Here is a 22,986-nt window from a genome sequence, read left to right on the forward strand (position 1 = left end):
ATTACTTCTACTCTAACATAAATAAAAGGACAAAAAACCTTTAATAACCTGAGCTTTTACTTTCTCCTCTTCCATCACTGTCAAGGTCTCATCAGCAATCATATGATCCATTATATAAGATGTCTTGATATCTCTTTCCAAAGCTTGGCGGTTCTGAAGCAAATAACTTCTAGCTCTCTGGTCCATGTTTATTGTTCCTTTTAGCTGAGTAGTCCTACAAGCTAAGCAAGGCAACAGAAAATTTCAGAGTTATAATGTATAATTATCACTTATATGTTACTTTAAAAATGTAATACACACCATTGAATTACTAACATTAATTAGTATTGCAACTTGCAATAAATTCTTGAACCTTTGGACTTCAATACTGATACCTAGCCACCAGTGAAAACCTGTGACTGCTTAATAATAAATGAACCCTAGAATTGTTTATTTTAATTCTCCTGAAATATATTTTTAAATTATAAAATGGTACTGATGCCATATGCAAGCTCTCCAATTGCAGTAATACAGAGTAAAGAATGAGAAATAAGAACATTAAATCCAATTATGTGCACTAGGGACAATGATATACTACAGGTAATTCTTGATTTACAACCATTTGTTTAGTGACCATTCAAAGTTACAATGCCATTGAAAAAAGTGACATATGAACATTTTTCACATTTATGACCATTGCAGCATCCCCACAACCACATGATCAAAATTCAGATGCTTGGTAAATGGCATTTATTTATGACAGTTGAATTATATCCTGGGGTCATATGATCACCTTTTGTAATCTTCTGACAAGGTAAGTCAATGGGGCACCTAGATTGATTAAGAACGTTGTTATCAATTTAACAGAAATTATAATAGAATGTTTGTCTCCAGAACAGAAAATTTGGTCATTGGTCCATTGTGGTCATTAATCAAGGCTAGATTACCTATATACAAATGATTCAGTTGATCAGACATTTTTTAAGATGCATTACCTAATATTTTATTTACATTAGGGTGGATAAAAATCAATGCTTTTTTAAAAAAAAAAATCTGTTTTTTTTCCAATTTAAATCAGATTTTTTAATTTAAATCAGATTTTTTTTATTTTTATCAAATTTATTTAAGATTAATAATTTATTAATTAATAATTTAGTTTATTCAACATGGAGTTGAGCTTAGTTATGTATCATGAGGCTGTATATTCTGCAATATTTACATTTTTGGTAAACTCATTCAATGAATCCAAGTTCTGTAAGCTGAGATAACATGTACTGTGTTGATGTATTCACACAATTACACAGTAACTATAAAATAAATCATAAAACAAAGTTCAGGAATATTAATTTATCCCATTGTTTTGAAAATCTATGTACACTACAAACTTCATGACTGTTTGAAGAGAAATGCATCTGTACCACCAAGCTCTAAGTGTGAGGAGGAAGGGAAAGCAGTAAAAATGAAAGTGAAACCTTCTAAGCAGCTTATAAATATATTAAAGAACACCTGTCATTTCAGATCCATCATGACAACGCCTGTTAGAAGGCATCCATTCACTTGCTGCCTGCCATGTCCCACACTTTGTTGTGTCACTGCCGTCACCAGTCGCCCCATTAAAGTGAATGGGATGTCTGATGAGTCAACAGCAGGTTAGATGAAGAGCCACTGCGGGACAGAGATGACAGTTGCTCTTTAAAAATTATGGTTTAAATCGAGTTGATTTAAATCAAGCCTTTTTACTAGTGATTTAAATGATTTAAAACAACTTGATTTAAATCAACCACACCCTGATTTAGATGCTGTTCTCACCAAAGGATTTTAGCATTTATTTAACAAATTACATAAAGTAAGTTAACTTCAACTATAAATTTGCTTTAAACAGTCAAAATAGTCTAGTTTGATATCTTTAAGTGATATCCTTGCACTTCTAGAACATCACATATACAGTATTTACAACTTGAAAAATAAAAAAATATTTATTTTTGTATTACATTTGTTTCCCGCCCATTTCATCATAAGGGGCTTAAAATGTTAAAAGGAATAAAACTGTACAAAAACATGTATATAAGAAGAATAAAATACAAAGTATATAACCATAAGAAGCAATGTTCAGAAATAAACGCAATCTGAAACGTAATGTTTAACACAAAATACTAATTAGCGTAAAAAACAGAAACAGGTTTACGGAAACAATGCAGATTAATAAAATATGCTATAGTATTAAGTACAAATTTTATATAACAGCAAGTTAAAGCAATACGCTGTAACATTTTGAAATTTAAGCGCCAAGTTTTGGAACCTAATTGCACATATTTTAATGTACAATATCAAACACCAGAACTACAAAGATACTTTAAGTACATATACTCTGAATATGCAAAATTGCACATAAAGTATATACTGTTCAATTCTTGCACTATGACTATTTAGTGAAAAATGTATGCAACATAAAGAATTATTTCTTCAATAATACACTAACTTAAACCTGTTCTAAGTCAATAAAAAGAAAGTGACATCTAGAGGATAGAGTTGTAAGTTTTCATGATTGTGTAGATTTAATTTGCTCCTATCAGAAACATATCAACAAATTAGAATAATTTGATGCAACAAAACACTAACTTGGAGTTATCTACTTGAAGTTCATTAGGACTATCTTGTACAGATGTGTTTACTGCTGTACGTGACTAATTTCAGGAAGTTAAATATTCGACGGAGGAAAATTCTTGCCTCTACTTCAAACATGCACTTAAACTACTACTTCATGCTACTTAAAATGTTCAATATCCAAGACCCCACTTGCCTTCCAAAAATACGGGAGTAGATTTTTTTCAACGCAGAACACGTTTCTTTATGTAGAATAGCTCTATCCAAACTAAAACCGAAAATACAAAGGGCAACTTTCCCGATCAATCTATTTAAGGAAATGTTACGTCCTGCTGCGAATTCTCTACTGCCCGCTCCGCTCCTAAAGTTGGCCCGCACTATTTTTTACCTCGATGGCCCCTGTCCTCTCCAACCCACCTTCAACGCGCTTTTATTTATTTTCCCCCCTCTCTCATCGCCTCGTCTACCGACTCCCCGCCCTCAGGCTTTGCTGCACCGTTACCTGAGGCGTAAGCAGTGTTCGTGTGAACGGAAGGGGGCGACCCCGATGAAGCCCTTGGCGCCTCTCAGCCTTGAATTCACCCCATCTCAGTTGCCCCCGGGAACAAGCAGCCGCTTCCTCCTTCGCGAGGAAGGAGGCAACGGGAGAGAGGGGCGGGGTAAAGCAGAGGCGAGCCTCGGCCGAAGTTCCTCGGGGAAAGGTAGCTCGGAAGAAGCGGAGCGGGTCGCCGCCCATCGGCAGCCACGAGGCTCGAGCGAACAAAGCCGACGTCTCGTGCCCGAGCCACTCGCTCAAAGTCTGGGCTCAGCTCGCGCCTGGAAAGGCAAAGAGACAGTTGTGGCAGCCTGCGACTGCGCGCCTCCCAGCCGCTCGCGCCGCGTTCATCCCGCCACTCCCCCTCACCCCCACCCCCCGCCTATATTGACTAGCAAGGGCCCAGCGAAGCGATGGCGGAAAGGGAGGGGGCGCGCATCGCCGAGCATGCGCTTGGACGTGGCGGTCCATCTCGGAGTGGCGGCGGCGAAGAAGAATCTTCCCATAAAGCTTCGAGTTGGGCGCTGGGCTGGAGTACCATTGGGAGGATTCAAGTGTTTTCTCTTTCTGTTGTAGAGGTACTAGAAGGGGAAAACGGGAGAGCGATGGAAAGGGAAATGATTATATATAAATAACGCTGCGATTTCACCCTCAGCAGTAGAGGAGTAGGTTTCTAGAGAGAGAGGAGGAATATTGATTTAGCATTAGGTACGTTTAGTGGAAAGTAAATGGCTTTGAACTAAATGGGATTTACTTACGGTGTAGGGAGCTTCCTTTGGAGGAAAAACTATTAGGAGATTAACTCACTTCTTCAATTCAGTGCATGAATCCTGCATCAAGACATGTCCGAAGTCAAGCGGAGGAAAGGAAACATTTCCAAACCAAACGAAGATGAACAAAAGAAACAAGTTGTCAAGAGTACCAAATCCACGAGGATGGATCTGCAAACAGCTTCAAGTTTGTTATCTCTTGTTGCTAGTCTCGGGCTATCGTGGTAAGCAAAATGAGAGAAAATCTGATACTGTATAGTTCTGGTGAAATACTGTTCGCATGATTGCTAAGAATTGACTCCTCTTAATGGCACGTAATGAGTAAAAGACAACAAAAGTGTCATTTCTTGATTTTGGCTGGGTGATCAGCTTTTTGGAACAGAAAAACTGTTATCCCCAAAACTGATGCCAGAAAAATGCCATGAGGTCCACTGAGTCTGCCCTTCGAGATTTTGTGTGTTCTTTACTTTTTTTTGGGGGGGGGTGTGTGGTCGTATGATGGACATGTTTATCTCAAGAGTGTTTAAACTCAGTTACTGATGATTGGAACCACTACCTCTGCTGGAAGTTGGTTCCAAGCTTCCACTACTCTTTCTGTGAAGTAACTTTCGAACATTACTTTTGAACTTCCCTCCTATCAGATTGAGGTTATTCTCTCTGTGTTCTTGATTGCTTAACATTGAAAATACTGCCACTAAGAACCTTATTGACTCTTAATATATATTCAAAGTTGTAATCATGCACACACAGCCCCCCTCCTTCTGCCCTCCAGGCTGTACATACTCAGTTTCCAATCTCCCCTGATTTGTTTTGTCCCTCAGACCTTGCACCATTTTTGCTGACAATCTCTTGTCTTGTTCAATCTTATATCTTTTTTTAGGTGAGGTCTTCAGAATTGGAAACAGTATTCCAACTGGGGACTGACTAAACCCCTGTATAATAGAGAAAAGACCTCCTTTTTCCTACAAGTGATCCCTCTAGTGATTTATCCCAGAATTTTTGTTTGCCTTCACAACTGCTTTACCACACTGTTTGGTCATTTTGCAGTCATCTGAACCTTCTTCTGCTTTTCTGCTTAACACAGTATCCCCAATACTGTACTCTGCGGAGGATTCTTTTTCCTCTGTTCATAATCTTACATTTAGGGACACCGAACTGTAGTCTTACATTGTTGATCAATTTTCTAGTAATGCCAAACAGTTTTTCATGTTACAGATACCCCCAGGAATGTCAACTCTATTTCAGACCTTTCTATCATCAACAAAAAATTAATAATTTAAATTTAAGTAACCTTTTCATAACATATTAATCTTCAATTTGTACTTATGTTAAATGTTATATTTATAATTCAGTTATGAAGTCAAGATGAAATGCCCTCCTTTAATTGCTTGGAAGTAAACATCTAGTGATATATGTATAGAGGTAGGCTGGCTAAAGAGTTAAATAACCAAAGGAACTGACATAAAGGTCAGTTTATCTGGTTATTTATGTCAAATTTCATCACTGATCACTATTCTTGAAAAGAAGATTTAAATGTTAATTTAACATAACAGCAGAATATCAGCTTGTTTGTTGACATTTGATCAGTACACTTTCCTACAATTCTTTCTCTAGGCACTTCTAAAAATCTGCTCTTGTAGATTAATACATGCTTCTGTAGCAAAAATTAGCAAATTATTGTTTATAATCAGCAAAAGCATTTCTGATTTATGTAAAACTATCATAATTCCATTGAATTATATATTTTTGGTGAATATTAGGGTACAAACAATTCCTTAGATAGCCTTTTGTGCAGATGTGTTAAATTGTTACTGTAATTTATCCTAAAATTGGGGAAGCAATATTTAACTTTTAAATGTTTTGTTGATAAACATTTGATTTTTCTACATTTCTCAGGTTTCTTTTTCAACAGTCTGTTCAGCTGGCTGCTGTAGAAAAGAAATATCACATATTAAAGGAGGAAGCTGTAAAGTTTCAAAATATGGAAAATAAAATTAGCACAATCTCTGAAAAGGTAATTCAAATATCATAGATATTACTATAAAACTTGGTATTTCTTACTATCTGAAATCTGCAAGATACTTTGCATCAGACATTTACAGTCTTAAAGAAAATCTGTGAAACCATTAACTATTCACATCTAGGTTGAAAATAAGTTTAAAATCAGTCATTTGATTGAAATCTAAATAATGAAATATACCAAAACCTGTAATACTATGTATACCTACTTGGAAGTAAATGTCATTGGACTTAGTGGATCTTTTTCAAAGTAAGTGTACATAAAAATTGATTTTCCTGCAATCCTATTCTAATTTAGAAATAACTTCCACTGAATTTAGCTAGCATCAATTTGAATCAGTAATATATTAGTTGTAAATATATAATTTGCCTTTCATTAAAATCACTGTACATAGCACTCACTCTTCCAGTTTTTCCCACGAACAGCACTGTGAACAGTTTACTACATAATAATTTAAATCTGATTTAATTGCATGTTTAGAATGATCTAACATCTGAAATTTTCAGTATGCTTTTAAGAATAATTTTCAGAAAATCATAGTCAACTGATTGGACCATGAATGCTTCCAAGTGCAGCTGAATTCTGCTGATCAGTTTTGTCTTTTGAAATAATGTTTGTTTATTTCAGGGAGTAATGGCCGTAATCAAATATTATAAAATAAAAACAATATATTTTATTTTCTTTCTTCACGCTATTAATATAAATTCTCCTCTTTGTAGCCCTATTTGTTCTGTTATTCTATCTGCCTTTCTGTACTTAGCACTAACTTGATGTTTCTTTCATTGTTTATTTTAAAATAGTAATGATTTTTGCTTCGTATTCATCTTGTTTCCATGTTTTAAATTATTTTGATTCTCCTCTGTCCTTTTGAAGTTTGCTTTTGGCATGCCGTTCAAAGGTTCATAGTCAGATAACATTTAAATACACTGTATATAACTTGCAAACAATAAGTGAAGATGGACATTGTTTTGTATTAAAAATGCAGTTTGCATCTTCGAGTGTCCTGCAGGAGGTTGCTTCATATGTTTCCATGATAACCGATTTTGAGCAAGAAGTGTCTAGCCTTCATAACTTCATAGAAGATATTCAAAATAGTCAACAGGCACGTTCTAAAAAGTTTAAGACTATTAGCAAAACCTTTCAAAAGGTGATTGACTCTTGGAAGATGAGCACGTCTGAGATGGATACAAATACCAGCAACTTAAGAATGGATACCAAGATTTTACATAGTGAAATAATTTCCCAGATCAATACAATGGATCAGGGACTGAAAAAACTTTCTGAAAGACTGAAAGATCTAGAAGACAGTACAATAATGAATCTTAAAGCATTAAATGGGCAAGAGGAAAATGAACTGCTAAGGATTGAACAGCAGCTGCAGTTGGATAAAAACACAGCTGAATTATTAAAAGAAGAGCACAACAGTCTTTTGGTCAGAAGTAATGATCTGTACCAGGAACTTGTATTGTCTGAACACAAACTGCAGGAATGCAAGACCTATTTACCAGTAATCGAAAATGCTATTTATTCCATTCTTAGACTATCAAGTGAGCTTGTTGCTGCAGAGATAAAAAAAGAAGACATGATCACAAAGGTAATAAGTGTAGAAAATGAAATAAGGAAAGCTACTACTGAAATAATGAACATACAGAACACTCTTGAAGACATGCAATCTGAAGATAGCTGAATAAAAAAATGAAGAAGCATCTTAATACCACAGAATCAACCATTAATGTTACAAGCAAAGCTTTAATATTTTGCAAAAACAGCAGAACGAGCCCACCATATGTGAATAGTATTGATATTGGCAGCTATTTAATCTTTAAGTTTCTTTGGCTATCATTGTTTTTGAGACATGTATACAAAGAAAATAAATATTAGAAGATTTATTAAAATTGTTAAATTCATACTGGAGACACCTCATATTTGTAGACATGTTGCAAATAATTTGGTGATTATTAAGCTCATTATTTTGGTTATATATCATTGAGTCAGTTTTGATCACAAAGCTCTTCAGGATGATTTGTCATGAACTTGATTCTTCAGGATTTCCAATTGCCATTGTAATCAAGCTCTTGCTGCAGGTTAGCCTTCCACCTACATCAACATTATAGATTTCTTAAGAGATATAGATCTTTGCATAAAATATCTAACAGCTGATAATTTTAGTATGGCTATTTGTGCCTCAGAGATTTTGTGTATGTTCCATTTGCTTTCCTCACTATCCATGGTATTCTTAGGAGTCTAATCTGACATCAAAATTCAAAAGCATCAGTACTGATTCCACACTACTTCAAATCCAACTTTCGTTACCCTAGAGCAGGGGGAAAATTGCCTGCATGTTACATCCTGGCATTTGAGTATCTTTCCTAGGCCTTCATTGCTGCCTTATCAAGTACTGCAATATACAGTGTGTGTGTGTGTGTAAATACAAATTCTGGTTTATTTATTGGTTATATAAAAGGCAGAAACTATGTTTTCTCAATGTTTTCACAGTCACATTCTAAATATTTTTTTGATTTCTTTATAAATTATAGTCATTTTTTCGCTGTTTATTTTATTATTAGAAATAATCAGATTACTTGCAGATCATCCATGTTTTCAGCTACCATAATAGTGTCATCAGTTGTGTGCAGGTTGTTGGTGTTTCATAAGCCCATCCAGATGGTGGCTTCTTGTGTTATGTACAAATTACAAATGAGGATCAGGATGATTCCCATTTTCCTAAGAATTACAACTCTTAATTTGGTGAAAGAATGCAAAATGATACTGATGATATAATTGACAGGATCAATAAAGTATTTGAACTTTTACCATTCTCTGATAACATGCTTGAATTTAATAATTTATTATACTAACAGTTGACAACTCTGACTTATGTTGAAAAAGTTGAGAATGAGACTTATTTTGATGGGAATGAAAACACTAGAAAAAGGGAAGGGAGGGAAAATCTTACAAGGCAGATTACAAACCTCTTTTGTATGTTGCCAAAGAAAAGTGTAGGTAGTCCTCAAGTTACGATGGCAATTGGGACCAGAATTTCTGTTTTGAAATGCTGCAATAGTAAAGTCTGACATCACATGACCATACTACTTAGCAACAGCAAGTCTGGTAGGGCTGTTGCTTGTTAACTGAATCCCATCAGTTGTTAGTCAAGCCATTCTAAGTTTGGTCTCTCAGTCCCAAGCCCAGATAATATAAGGGACTGCCTTGTCTTGAATTTCCCCCACCTGCTATCTCCCCTAATCTTTTCCCCTTTTGGCTGTCAGCCTAATTACAGCTGCTTCTGCCACCCACTCCTGCCTGCCAATCTGTGCCATCACTGTACCAGCTGGGCCCTTTTTCACACTGCCTTTTGCACCAGTGCCACCAGGGCTTCTCTTTCTCCCTACCTGGGCTGCCATTCTTGTCTTACTCAGTACCTCCATTTGTACACCAACCAGGGCCTTTTTTCAGAAAAGTACCCACCTAGAAGGCTCCTTTCATGTCTGCCTACCTGGGGCCTCCTTTCACAAGTTTCTCCAAAAAGGCAGAGACATGAAAGGAGGATCCTTCTAGCTAGATTTTTATTGGTTTTTTTTTTTTTTTTTTGCAAAATAAAGTCTGGTTATGTGAAATGACATTCAGAGCAGGTACAGAGATGCTGGGCAAGGTGTAAGAGAAATCCCAACAGCATTGTTGTGAAAAAGAGTGGCATGAAAAAGCCCAGCTGGTACAGTAATACTGTACTGTATAGTGGGAAAGCAGAGATGGGTGGTGGTGATAGCTGGCAACAATGGATATGTGATCAAAATGCAGTTATAAATGCCGGTGGGCCTGAATTTTGTTCATGTACCTGTAGGTGCAATGCAACAATCAGTACTTCAATAATGTAAGTCATTTTGTTCAATGCCATCATAATTCCAAATGGTTGCTCAATGGATGGACTTCAGCAAGGGCTACCTGTACATGGAAGTATCTAGGTACTAGAAGTCAAGCTTGATTCTATGATACAGATAATGAGGCAGCTGTGTAAGTAACCAGTCTGGTGTAATAAATAAGGAATTATAATTTGAGACTAGGAAAACCAAGATTGAGGTTCCCTTTCAGCATGGTAGTTCATAGCCTGACCTTGGTCCAATCATTTTCTCTTACTCCAAAATACATCACAGGATTAACAGTGGGAAAAATAGCTGGAATAAATGCTAAGTATATTATTTTAAGCTTTTTATGTGTGTTTTTAATTTTATGCTTTTTAAAATTAAACATTTATCTCACTCTCAATCCAGTAAAATTGAAGATGACAATATTATTGCTTTTATGCTGGTCTATGGCAGTGATACTTGCTGGAAATCACATGAAGAAAGTTTAATAACAGTCAGTGGGAAGCTTCTTATAATTTGTACAGTAACCACTATATCCAAGTTCTATGTCAGTATGAAAGGCTCACAAATCTTATCCTTTATTTAATAAGCTAAGGAAAGCATCTAAGAATATTTTCCTTTTCTTTACAACAGCTTTCTGATAAAACTGGAGAATTTTAAATTACCTTTCATTGCAGGAAATCTGAACATATATAAATTTCAACATATCACTTTTTACTTTTTAGTGTGAGATGGTACCAAGTTTGACAAAACAACTGGAAGATCTTAATGTAATTCCTCAGATGAAGCATCTGCAAAATGAGATTAGCATCATGCAGATAAGATCCAATCGGTTAATTCAAGAAGAGGAGGAGCTCCATCGAAATTTAACATCTCTCTCTGATGCCGTTGCTAAACATGAGGAAAAAACTAAGGGCATCTCTGTAAAAATTGCAGATGTGAAGACTGACATTAGACGCATTTCAGGTCTTCAAACAGATATATCCTTATTAGTAGAGAATCTAGAAATTCTAGAAGACAAAGTAAATAAAGTTGAAAAGGCCATAATACAGAATATAGGGGATGTTCTTACTAGTAGCATTGACAGGACTACAAAGCTAAAAAATATTGCATCTGAAAATAGCAGAGAAGTAAAGTACATAAAGGAAAAATCATTTGAGTTGAAAGCCAACTCTACCAAGCAACTCAATAAACTTTTAGAATTGGAAAGTGATCGAGCTAAAGTTTTGACAACGGTAGCCTTTGCAAACGAGTTAAAACCTAAAGTCCACAATTTAAAGAATGATTTGGCACATTTGCTACTTATATTAGATGAATTAACATTGAGAATAGGAAGATTACTTGGGGATCTATTGGAAAGCCAGAAGGAACTTGCTCTCCTGAATAAAAAGCTATCTAATTTAACCTCAGTTCAGACTGAAACTGAGTGACAACTATTTAAAATAGGAACACATCTAAGAACATTTTAATTCTAACTCAAGAGTACCTTATAATAAAGTTGTGTTAGGTTAAATCATACAATTTAAAAGAATGTGCTGCATATAGCAAATTTAATTTTCAAACAGGCAATTTTGTTTCAATGTCCGAATTAGACATTCTTCAAGTGAAATTACAAGTTTTAAATTATCAGTGAAAATGCAATACCTTTTAACATTGGTGAAAATCTGATAAAATTTAGGTTTGCATCGTGTTTTTGCAAAATATTTCCAGCATTTTTATTAAAAAAAACCAAAACCCAGCATTGGAGAATTTCTGATGCAAGATTTTAGTAGTTAGACAAAATCATTTTTAAGGATTTTCATTAAAATATTTTCCTATGCCTGCTGTAATTCACTAACAAGATGGGTATAATTGATTTCTTATGATATGGTAATATGCTTTTTAACAATCCTCAACAAATAATGTTCAAGACTTAAGACAGGGGTCCCTAACCCCCAGGCTGTAGCCTACTACTGAGCCTTGGCCCATTTGGAATCGGTGACCAGGCGGTAATTGCACTTGCATGCAAAGCTCCGTTTGTGCAAGCGGTGTGCATGCCTGCAACTCACACAGAACCATCCCCCTTTCCCCCTGGCCACTAAGGCAGAAAGTTGGGGATCACTGACTTAAGAAATGTAATATTTATATTTATGGTTTCCAAAATTGTATCTATTTACTTCTGAAAACTTAGTAACTGTTATCTTTAATTCTGAACTTCAAAATCAATGTTAAATATATTGAATATATTTCAAATATTTTGATAACTCTGTAAAGATTCATCCATACGATTCAAACTGAATGCTTGAGGTAGATCTAACCTGGAAGCAGATGTATTTATAACATAAATTTGCAATTTTTATTCTTACTGTGTTAATTTGCTTGTGATAGCCTTAATGGTATAGGATATTTTCCTATCCAATGTAGTCTTTTTCCTTTTCTCTGGTTAAAATATTTTGTTGTATTGCACCATTGATAGTATACATGATTAGGAGTACCCATTTAGATCACTGTTTCAAAAATCATTTAATTCATATTAGAACAAAATATTACATGTAAATGTAAAATTAAAATATGTGCACTTTTCATTTCCTTTCAGATTTAGAAAGGTTAAAGGTAGAACTTAGTAAATAAAAGACTGTTTTCATAAATATGTTGTTTTTCTTTATTAGGATGACAGCATTTCCTCTTATCAGACTTAAAATTAGGAAACAAAGTCTTTCTAGTTATTCTTTATTTTGACCAGCAATGACAGCCCGAGCCAAGCATGTTTCATTGTCCTATACTGCCATGAGAATAGAGTTTCACAATGCTTCATTATCAGCCGTTCAAGTCCATCATTCATCTTTAAGACCAAGCTTTTTCTTCAAGGAATCTGGCATCTCAGGTGGAGGTGGACGAGGAAGCTTGAAATAAACTTTCACAGAGTCATAGATAAACCACTGTAGTGCTGTCAGGGTACCAATCATAATGATACGGGCAAACAGACCCTTCCATACACCTGATGAGAAAGACACCAGTATTAGTAATCAAAAACATTCTCTTTTTTAAAAAAAACCCTTTATTTTGATACTTACCTGTGAATCCCAGCCTCTTCAGTACTGACACAGCTGAACTGCCTTTTTCTTTGTTCAACACAGATACCACAGAATCAGCAGGGTGTGAGACAATGGCACAGAAGACACCAGCTGAAAAGAATTAATTTTCAATTAATTAATTAGTGAATTATTACAGGTAGCCCTCAGGTTATGACAGCAATTGGGATCAGAATTGTTGTTGCTGTATAATGTTGTAAACTGCAATGTCATGTGACTGCATTGCTTAGTAATGGCAATCCCAACAGTCCTGGATGCTGCTGCCACCAAACAACTGTACAGATTGTTTTACCCAAGAGGCAGGAATATTGTGATGTTTGGCCAGGCTGGCGAGGGCCATTGGTAGTACTGGAGAATACAGGTGGGACAACATGGGTGGGAACTGGGGAACAATTGGGGGGGGGGGGAATGGTATGAGCAGATGGAAAAATGCTATGTGGATGTAGCCAGATGCTAAGGAGTGTCGGTTGGGGGTTGCAGACAGGTTTACCCTATTGAGTACAAAATTCCTGGGATCTTTCTCTTGTATTCCATAGTAGGGCTCATTGGGAGAAAAAGTGGGTGAGAATGGCTTCCAGAAACAACTTGTAACCTTCCCTGCTAGCTTCCCCTTTGACTTTGCTTGTGGAAAGCCAGAAAGTAACGATCACATGACCGTAGCTTGCTGCAATGACTTCACAATATTGCCACAAGTTTATATTCAATAGATATGTGTGTAACAGAAGCTTTATATTAAGAATAAATTTCCATGTAACTGCAACAAATATTCATTCTTATTAAAATTATTAGCCATTATCCAAACTGAAAATTAGAACATTGTGTTGCATCATATTGAAAATAACTGGTCTATTGCAACTACTGCCACCATCACCACCTTTTTTAAAAAGTTGAGAAATGCTCCTTACCAATATAGCCTGCTACAAATGTAACAACCAGCTGTTCTCCTTTTGAACATTCACTTCTTGGTTTAGGAACAACATATTTGTAAAGAGCTTCCACAGTTCTTTCAAAGCAGGCAAACTTCATCATTGTGTATGGAATCTGCCTCATCCACAGTGGAACAACTCCTTTGTAGAAACTGCAGAATAATCAGAAATTAGGAAATTTTCTGGAGCTTTTATTAAAAGGAATCACCAAAAAAACAAAAAACCCCACCATTGTTCACTTGCATTATCCTACAATTAAACTCCTGAGAGAAGAGGTGTAAATTTAGATATGGATATATTTGCATTCAGAATTAAAAAGGAATATACAATCAACTCAAAGCTTTTAGGTACAGTGAGCAAAATCATGCCAAAGGTGGTAAAATTCTAGTTTTAGGAGCTCCATAAAATTAAAATTGTGATGTTAATTTTTAGAAAGGTAGAAGAAAAATTGATATAGATGTCTTTCCTGGCTTTAATTGCAAAAACAATTTAGCTGCCTTTTATAAATGTCCACACTCCAGCCAAATTCTGATAGGAGAAAATGACACACAGTACAGCCATTTCTATCAGAACATAAGTGACTAGAATGAAGGTATATTATTCTTACATGCCAATGACTCAAGCATCTTTGACTGTGCAACGGTAAAGTTGCTGATCCCTCTTAGCTGGAGCTACTCATGACAAAATCTATAAGCAGAACTCAGCAAAGAGATATCAAACAAAGATGGATCTAAGGAAGCATGTTAGATCATGCTGGTTTTTTTAGAACTGTTGCAATATAATCTGAACATGTCTTTAATTTGCTTCTGTAAGAGATTTAATAACACATATAAAATAAGCCTGTGTAGGAAATTTCAAATACTTACGCCCAAATACCTTCTTCTGCATACATTTTGGGGAGAGCTTGTCTCAATGTATTAGCATATCCAGGCTGTGTCTGAATGCGAACCTTAGCAGCTTCCATTGGAGCCAGAGCAATATCAGCAAAGAACTCTGCACTGGCAGATGCAGCTAAATACAATGATGTACGCCACAAATATGAGTTTTCCTAAAACATTATAGCAAAGCAGAAAGTCATAAAACTTCTACTGAACAAATCAGAAGAAAATGAACCTAAGCTAAGAAGTGCAAGAACTTACCTCTCCCAACATGTTACCATACAGGATTTTGAAAACTTCATAAAAACCAAATTTGCAAAGTCCTTGCATGGAGTAGCCAATAAAGGTTGGAGCCCATCCCTTTCCCAAGCCACGAACACCATCTTCTTTGAGAGTGACTGAAAATCCACTGAAGATACTCTTATATTTCTGAGGATCCACCTAAACATGTTTTTAAAAGTTAAAATAAGCAATATTATAAATGGTTGCTTGTTGAATGATTACTTGTTTACCAACTGAAGTTATGACAATACTGAATGAGGGGTGCTTACAAAAGGTCCACTTAGTTGTGGTCGTTGCAGTGTCCCTGAGTCACATGATTGCCATCTCTGACCTTTATTACTGGCTTTCAAAAAGCAAAGTCAATGGAGAAGCTAGCAGGAGGTTGCAAATGGTTGTCACATGACTGTGGGATGCTGCAACTGTGTAAGATTTGCCTAAAGACATCAACTGGGACTGTCAAAAGTTTGTGCAGTCATTTGTCACACTTTACAACCATGCTGTTTAGCGACAGAGTTGCTACTTTCAATTATCAATGTTAAGAGATAAAGTTTAAATGTGTACATATACATACCACATAAATGATAGAAGCATCATTAAAGAGCAGTTAGAATCTGTATTCAAGTGGCTAACAGACTAGAATGAAGGGGAAAATCAAGCAGTAATGCTTAGTTGCAAGATAAATTTAAGAGGTATTAGGAAAGTAAAGGCTCTATTGAAATAGAGAATAAAAAGGAAAAATAACTATGTGAAAAGTATTAGCAGAATGTAGTTTTCATGTGAAGAATATTAGCAGAAAGTTTCCAAGTTTTGATGCTGCTAAAATATATGATATATAAAATTTAAATAAGCAATTTTAACTTGTATCCTAATCGTTTTATCAGCATGCTGCAATACCTTCTAGTTGCTCAAACAGTGGGCAACAGTATGTTGGTTTGCAAGGTAATTTCCAGATTTGAGTTCCTTATTTATATATAATAATGTAAGCTTGCTTGAGGTAAACTGGGCTTTGTTTGTATATACTGGCCAAAATTGACCAGTATTCTTAGTATCAGTAGAGAATGATGAATGTCGTGAGGCTAACTATGTTAACTAAAAAACATTTTCTGCCTAAAGATTAGACTAGTTTATGTGAAAATCTCACAATCAAAATTATGACCAGTATTTATGGGCAATATTTATAAGCCTTTGTTCTGCGGAAGACTGCAATTTGGAATGCAGGCTATGGTAGAGTGAATTTCTTTCATTAAATTAATGAAAAGGGTAGGTTTTCTGTATACGAAATTAGAAGATATCTTAATGAAAATAATTTGGTATTACTGAGCACATTCAGGAAAGTAAAGTCATGTTTTATTATGCATTAAAAAGTTAATTTCTAGATTATCTAGATTGTTGAAGTATACATGGAAATATTTTATTAACTGGTGATAGCTGCATATTACATTCTATTGAATGTTAATAAAATAACCAGGAATGTATTTTGGAGAAAAACTGACAACATTGTGAATAAATGCAATCTGTGGGATTTATTTATCACATGACATGACTGGATCGATGGGGAACAATATATGATAGCACAGAAAACTAACCACTCCATTTTAAGACCCAGGAATGAATGGCAATAGTGATTATTTGGTGAGCATCTGATTAGAGATAGGTCTAATCTATTAAGAATCTTTTATTCTTTTAAGGAAAATCTTCATTCAAAGACTATATATATATATATACTAAGATTGTATTACTGAAAAGAATGTAGTATTTTTTAATAGAAATAGTGTTAAAACAGCAAAATAGATATGGAGTAGAAGCACTAAGAGAAAAATATTCCTGATATTTAGGAAAACTGCAAATTCTTAAATATCAGGAAACAATGAAAATTTCTTAGCAGCTATTCTTGGTTTACCTAAATATGATAAAAAATAAACTGTTCAATAATCCTAGAATATTTTATTAATAAAACATAGTATTGTTTGCATATTCAGTCTCTCTGTTCCCACCTTCCTACCTCATGCCGCCCTCTACTGACTTGTTCCATTTCACTTTCCTCTTACTTTCTGGCTTTTCTGACTTCAGTATAAGCAGGATTACACTTTCTGCAATATGTGTTTGGATCACAAAGTAGTAAAAAAGATTCCTCAAGATATTTAGCTGCTTTAGAAAGACATAACAGTTGAATTAAATTCTTGTAAGATTTCTGAGCGGCTGTAGTTATCATTTTAGGCAGGGAAGTCAAACTCATGTCCGTGGGCCAACCTGGAAACAGTGAAGGACCAGCCTGCGGTGCACGCAAGGTCCTCCTGAGCTCAGTTTTCACTGGCAGAGGACTGCAGGGCATCGCAGCTGAGAACAGAGCTCACAAGAGCTGCAGGTGGCCCTCTTGAGCTCCGTTTTTGCTGGCAGAGGTTTGTAGGAGGCTGTTGCAGCCAAAAACAGTAGTTGGGAGTCCATTTTTGCTGGCAGTGCTCAGGCCAACAAAGGCGCCCCAACAGAAGTGATGTAGCTGGCCACACACACCCATCCCCCCCAAGGTCAAACACAACCCTGATGCAGCCCTCAGTGAAATTGAGTTTGACATCCTTGATTTAATGTAATATTATACAACCACATCAATAGAAATAGATATTGATTCATGATTTAAGAACTAAAATTTATCCTAATTTCAGCATTGGCACGATTATTATGAAATTCATCTTTCTTGCCATCTCAAAATTGGCTAGTATGGATGTACAATTTATTCAAATTTTGATGCCCCCCCCCCCCAGTTCTAACCAACTCTGGGCGGCTCAGAAATATTATTTTCACAAGGAAGTTGACTATCCTTTAAACTGCATTTCAGTTACAGCTGCAGTGTTTAACTTGAAAGCATATATCCAAATAATGAAGTGATAACGGTTTCAACTATTTATGAACCTATCAGGAATAAATAGGAAACATTACTATTTCGGCTTTTCAAAACTAACATATTGCAAATTTGATTCAATTCAGAATATTATGAGAAATATTTTTAATGCACAGTATGTTTAAAATGACTTATGTAATTAATATTACTTTATATCTTAGTATGCATTAATTACATTTATCAGAGTTAAAAGAAATAGAAGTGTTCTAATGGAATTCAGTGTCTTATTCCAGAGGTTATTTTCTAAAATTTGGCAATATACAAACCTGAATGCGACATTTCACTAAATCCAAAGGTACGACTGCTGTATGTGTCAGACCACAACTTAATATTCCACCAAAGCCACAGAGAGCATAAAACTTGAGTGATCCATATTCACAACTATATTCTTCTGTAGTAAAGAAAAGACACACCATGCTGTTAAGGAAATCACATGCCAGGCTGAAACTTCAGTGAAATATACATTTTCATTGATTAGTAAGATCTCACACTTTAGCATGCTATATAATTCATTTCATCTGACATGCAAATCCAACCTGAATTCGGCATTTAACAAGGTCTAAGGGAACCAATGCTGTGTGTGTAGTACCACAACTAATAATTCCACCAAAGCCACAAAGAATGAAGAATCTGCCAGAGCCATATGCACAGCTATATTCTTCTGCTTAAAAAGAGAAATAAAAAGTTTTCAAGGAAAATGATCGAATAATTTCAATAAGTGAATACAACTTAAAATACAGCCATAACTATCATTCATGAAAAAATAATCATCCATTTATTTTAATGCAGTACTTTTCTGTTGTATTCCTCATACCAGAAAATACTAGGATTAGGACAATATCCAATTAGATTAATCTAAAAGTAATTAAATTAAAATCCAATTAGATTAAATGTAAAAGTGAGGTATTTGTTTCATATTTAAAACATCCTTGCAGATCTTGGTATCTAGTTCTGTTGTAAGATCTTTTCTCAATTTTTAAAGAATACCTATACATATTCATAGGTACTTGGAGCATCAAGTGAACAACTGTTATCTCTGCATTTATTTGACTATAGCTTGATTTAATAGTAGGATTCAGAAAGTTCTGAGTTACATGCAATAGTGACCCACTGAATATCTAGGAGTATAACGTAGATCAGGAGTGTCAAACTTGTAGTGTCACATTGTCATGTGAGGTATCGTGACTTTCTCCCCCTTTGCTAAACTGGGGGGGGGGGAATCACCCCTGATGTAGATCTGATTATGGTCAATAGCCACATCCATATCCCTCTATAAGTAACATTCCCTCATCCTAAAAAGGAATAGTATAATAGATATGTATCAAATGTTACACAGAAGCAGCAACAGGTTGCTGTAGTAATAAAAATGCTGCACTGATGCTGAAGAGATCCAAGTTCAAGTCCGCTCTCAGCCACAGATATTTACTCATGACTTTGAGCCTTTCATTCTCTCTCAACTAACCTATCCACAAAGTCATTATGGGGAGAAATGGGAAAAGGCACCATGTATGTAATGTGAATTCTTGAATAAAAACAAGATGCAATTCCATTTGTTTCAAAATAAAAAAAAAGTATAAAGTACAAAGTAGAATGAATAAGATGCAGTTTTCCCTTTTTTCCTTGTCCTGCTTCTTAAAACATGTTATAAGAGTAATGGAAGGGGGGGGGGCATAACTGAGTTCAACTAATAGATCTACAGGACAGTCTTAAAATATCTGTTTCTCTTTAGATTGAGTATTTTTAAATTTCAAAGGATGAATCTTTATTCTCAATCAAGAGGCATATAATTCATGGATATGTAAACCAAGAGAGAGAGAGAGAGAGAGAGAGAAAGCACTGTACAAGATGGTATGGACCGTGAAAGTTCTATAAACCAAAATAGTTATAATCCAAACTAGCACTGCTATGAACATTCACTGTGACAAGTCACCAATAAGATTATTTTACATTACTTTTTATGCTGCATGTATACTTTTTAAAAGTACAAATGCCAACTGAAACGAATGCCTCATTCATCTGACAACAGCTCTACAAGTCTCTAAAAATCGTAAGAGAGTGGCTGAAAGATTCAACACATTTGCTTTAAGAGTAAGATGGATGACCTTTGAAATTTAATAATCTAATGCTGTAATCTTTAGTGTTAAGTGAAATTTGGCATTTGCTAAAATAAGCATTTTAAAATATTACTTTAGTCCTTTAAAATTTTAATACATATTGGCTATCATAAAACTTATATATTATGAATAAATGTAGCACTTTTTTCAACCCCTTCTCACAACTCAGTAACATTTTTTTATCACTATCAATTTCATTGTGACCTTCAAAATCACATTCTTAGCATTAGGAAACCTATGCTAACTAGTTACAGTAGAAGCAAATCATTTTCTTCCACCCAGGGATTTTTTTGGGGGGGGGAGTAGCATCTTTTGAATTTATGAAACCTCATAATTTCCTGCTGAATTAAAACAGGTCACTCAAGGTCGCAGATCAATGTTTCTAAAAACTAGGGTCAGGACCCTAAATGATCCACCCATGCCTTCAGCGTCAGAAAGGCAAAGCAATTGGATTTAAATTAGGTTTCACAAATTAATCAAAGGGTCGGTGACCTTACTTGTCCTCAATGAGATTGCACATGGATTCCCCTACTAACTCCGTGCCACCTGACGGATCAGGCGCACGAGGGAGAGGCTGAGACCCTTTTCCAAGGAAGGAACTGCCCTTCCCCGACCACCCACCCCTCACCTTCCGCTGAAGCGGCTGCGAGGCTCCGACGAGTGCAGGAGACCTCTTCTGATTCAATCAGGCGCTTCTTCGGGCCGCAGCTGTTCTGGTGCAACTCGAGCTGAGGAGCGTGGAATGGATTAAGCCTCACAAGCGGCGCAATAGACGAAAACATGGCGGCAGGAAACTTCAAATGAAAAAAAAAATACAGTATTTAGCAGCAAATCTTCTCCTGCAGAACATTCACCCTGGCTCTCCCATGGACAAACTCTCACTCGCCACAGTGGGATGAAAAATGAGAAACATTAGACCCCCTTACAGCCCCCTCAGCACTTTACCTCCTAAAATGGCGGAACACCCGTAACTCCCCGGCCTTCTCCCCGACGGGCGACTCTTCTAAAAGGCCGAAAATCAACCTTCCTCAATGACTTTGTCCCTCTCTGACGCAACGGGAGGGGCAATCAGCCGGAAACTCGCCCTAGCGATTGGGCAAGCAAGGGCCTGGAAAGTACGTCATTTCCCTGTCTCAATAATTCCTCCGCCCATTTTGCTTTCGGTTCATCCCGCCCTGAGTTCATCGAGATTAAGAATATTGGAAAAGTAGCATTCGACGTCATTTAGAATTTGATCCCGGTTTACCAAAGGTCGGCCGGCTCTCGGCGTGTCTCGGGGAAAGGGGGGTGGGGTTGGGCAATCCTGTCACAAAGTCACTTCCTCAACCGCTCCGCCAGTACCATTAACCTCCTTCAGGGACAAAGTCATTGGGAGGGTAGGGAAGATGGGGAAACTCTTCCTCCGGCGGCGGCAAATTCCGTTCCTTTGCACCGGAAGATATGCCCAAAGAAGGTGGAACCAAAATTGAAGGGGAGAGGAGAAGGCGATGCAAAATTTCCAGGATAACGCAATTTACGTCGGGGGAATCCCTGACAGCCGCGGTACCGAGAAGGATGCAGGTAACCGCGGCTCTCAGGATCACAAAAGCTGGAAAATTTGTCGGATCGAGCAAACTGGTTTAGCACAGCACGTTTACAAGAGCCATACATCTGTTAAAAAATATGGATACAGGAAACTAAAGTTATGGACTATAAAGTCACTATAGTAACCCTAGTATCAGTATTTTATGACTCATAGAATATTGTGTCAGCCCTTATTTCACATTTAGGATTAATATAGGCATACATATATACTGTACACATACACCCCATGTTTAGTATATTGTGTTATGTATGTACACACTAACTTTACAATTTGTGTTTATATAACGCTCATGGTGGCATGGATACAAGTGTGTGCTTTCCTTCTAAGTACAATACCTTGAAAATGGGATAAACTTAAGTCATGAAATTTGCTTATGTGACTAGAACTGCTCTTTTGGGTTCAGATTTTGAACTCTGATCTCCTCATATCTTTGCAAAGTGTGCCTTTTTCTTCAAATTGCTTTGGATACTCAAACTGACAATTCTTTAAGTGGATTGTACAATAAAATTATTTTATATGATCAATCATTACTCATGCAAAGTTATTTTGTTTTACCCTTGCTGTTTTAGAAAAAGTATAATAAAATGAAAAGGCTTGAATGAATTGGAAAGTTGGTCGTGAATGTGATAAGATATATGATGAAAATAAATGGAATGTTTAGTGAATTATTTGCATTAAAACAGTAGACTGTACAGTGTGTTGTTTGGGAACATAGCTACATATATTTTCATATGCAGGCAATGTCCTGTTGAAAACTCAGATAAATTCCAGTGACTATTAGACTGTATAATCTGAATATTGACGCATCAAAGAACAAGGTACCTATATTTGGTAAAGAAAATGGGGTGAATATTACAAGTTATACACAATTTTTAAAAACTGTAGAGCAAGCCAGTGAGTTTTGTAAACAGTGAAACTTGCTTATAAAACAAAGAAAAAACATGAGACATATTAAGAAGAAAAATGCTTGCAGGGTAATATAGTATATGGTATATTATACAGAATGTTGAAAAATATGTCTGTGTATGAGTGTTTCTGTCTACTTTGTTAAATCAAAGTAACAAGTGTGTCAAGAGACACTGGGAATTGGGCAGCATATAAATGTAATAATAATCAAAATAGTCTTAATAGTCAATATGTCAATACCTAGAGACAGCAGCATAGAAGAGAAATAATGGAAGAAAATTGCAAAATACAAAGACCTGCAAATAGAATGACTGTTACAAAAGAAAGCAAAGATTACTATCTTTGAATTGTGATAGGCGTACAATGCCAAAACACCTGGAGCATCACTTCAACACAGTCAACATTCACAAAAATTCCCAGCAGTCAATTGGAAAAGACAGTTTTGTTTGGAATAATTTATATCCTGCAACAATACCTTTAATACCTTTTTAGATCTTTGGAAAGGACTTGATAGGTGGATAAAAATACCAAATATAATCTAAACATCTGGTCCTTCA

General features: G+C 35.9%; 3 protein-coding genes and 1 non-coding gene across 5 annotated transcripts in view; 1 reads left to right on the forward strand and 3 right to left on the reverse strand.

Moving 5' to 3' along the window:
* The window catches only part of APAF1 (apoptotic peptidase activating factor 1), a 64,427-nt gene extending 60,996 nt beyond the window's left edge, over positions 1-3,431 (reverse strand). The window contains exons 1-2 of the mRNA XM_032221219.1: positions 3,086-3,431; positions 49-221 (exon numbers count right to left, since the gene is read on the reverse strand). Of these exons, the coding sequence (XP_032077110.1) occupies positions 49-186 (138 nt within the window). The 5' untranslated portion in view covers positions 187-221; positions 3,086-3,431. The remainder of the gene's footprint in view (positions 1-48; positions 222-3,085) is intronic.
* Positions 3,432-3,545: 114 nt separating this feature from the next.
* Positions 3,546-12,474, forward strand: IKBIP (IKBKB interacting protein). Of its 2 annotated transcripts, none has more exons than XM_032221222.1 (4): positions 3,546-3,696; positions 3,939-4,112; positions 5,785-5,902; positions 6,894-8,721. In XM_032221222.1, the coding sequence occupies exons 2-4, from the start codon at positions 3,961-3,963 to the stop codon at positions 7,593-7,595; spliced, it is 972 nt and encodes a 323-aa protein (XP_032077113.1). In that variant the 5' UTR covers positions 3,546-3,696; positions 3,939-3,960; the 3' UTR covers positions 7,596-8,721. The 2 variants fall into 2 exon arrangements, with proteins under 2 accessions (XP_032077113.1, XP_032077112.1); XM_032221221.1 differs by lacking the exon at positions 6,894-8,721 and adding an exon at positions 10,497-12,474 and having other exon boundaries at positions 3,556-3,696.
* SLC25A3 (solute carrier family 25 member 3) lies at positions 12,399-20,994 on the reverse strand. Its single transcript, XM_032221220.1, has 8 exons — positions 20,884-20,994; positions 20,567-20,732; positions 18,091-18,215; positions 14,908-15,087; positions 14,635-14,816; positions 13,748-13,920; positions 12,825-12,935; positions 12,399-12,748 (listed from the first exon to the last, which is right to left on the reverse strand). The coding sequence occupies exons 2-8, from the start codon at positions 20,718-20,720 to the stop codon at positions 12,585-12,587; spliced, it is 1,089 nt and encodes a 362-aa protein (XP_032077111.1). The 5' UTR covers positions 20,721-20,732; positions 20,884-20,994; the 3' UTR covers positions 12,399-12,584.
* Positions 14,274-14,513, reverse strand: LOC116511926. The gene has a single exon (XR_004255795.1). It is a non-coding gene; the product is annotated as a small nucleolar RNA SNORA53 (small nucleolar RNA).
* Positions 20,995-22,986: the final 1,992 nt, after the last annotated feature.

This window comes from Thamnophis elegans, chromosome 7 (genome assembly GCF_009769535.1).
Source record: "Thamnophis elegans isolate rThaEle1 chromosome 7, rThaEle1.pri, whole genome shotgun sequence".
Classification (NCBI taxonomy): Eukaryota; Metazoa; Chordata; class Lepidosauria; order Squamata; family Colubridae; genus Thamnophis; species Thamnophis elegans.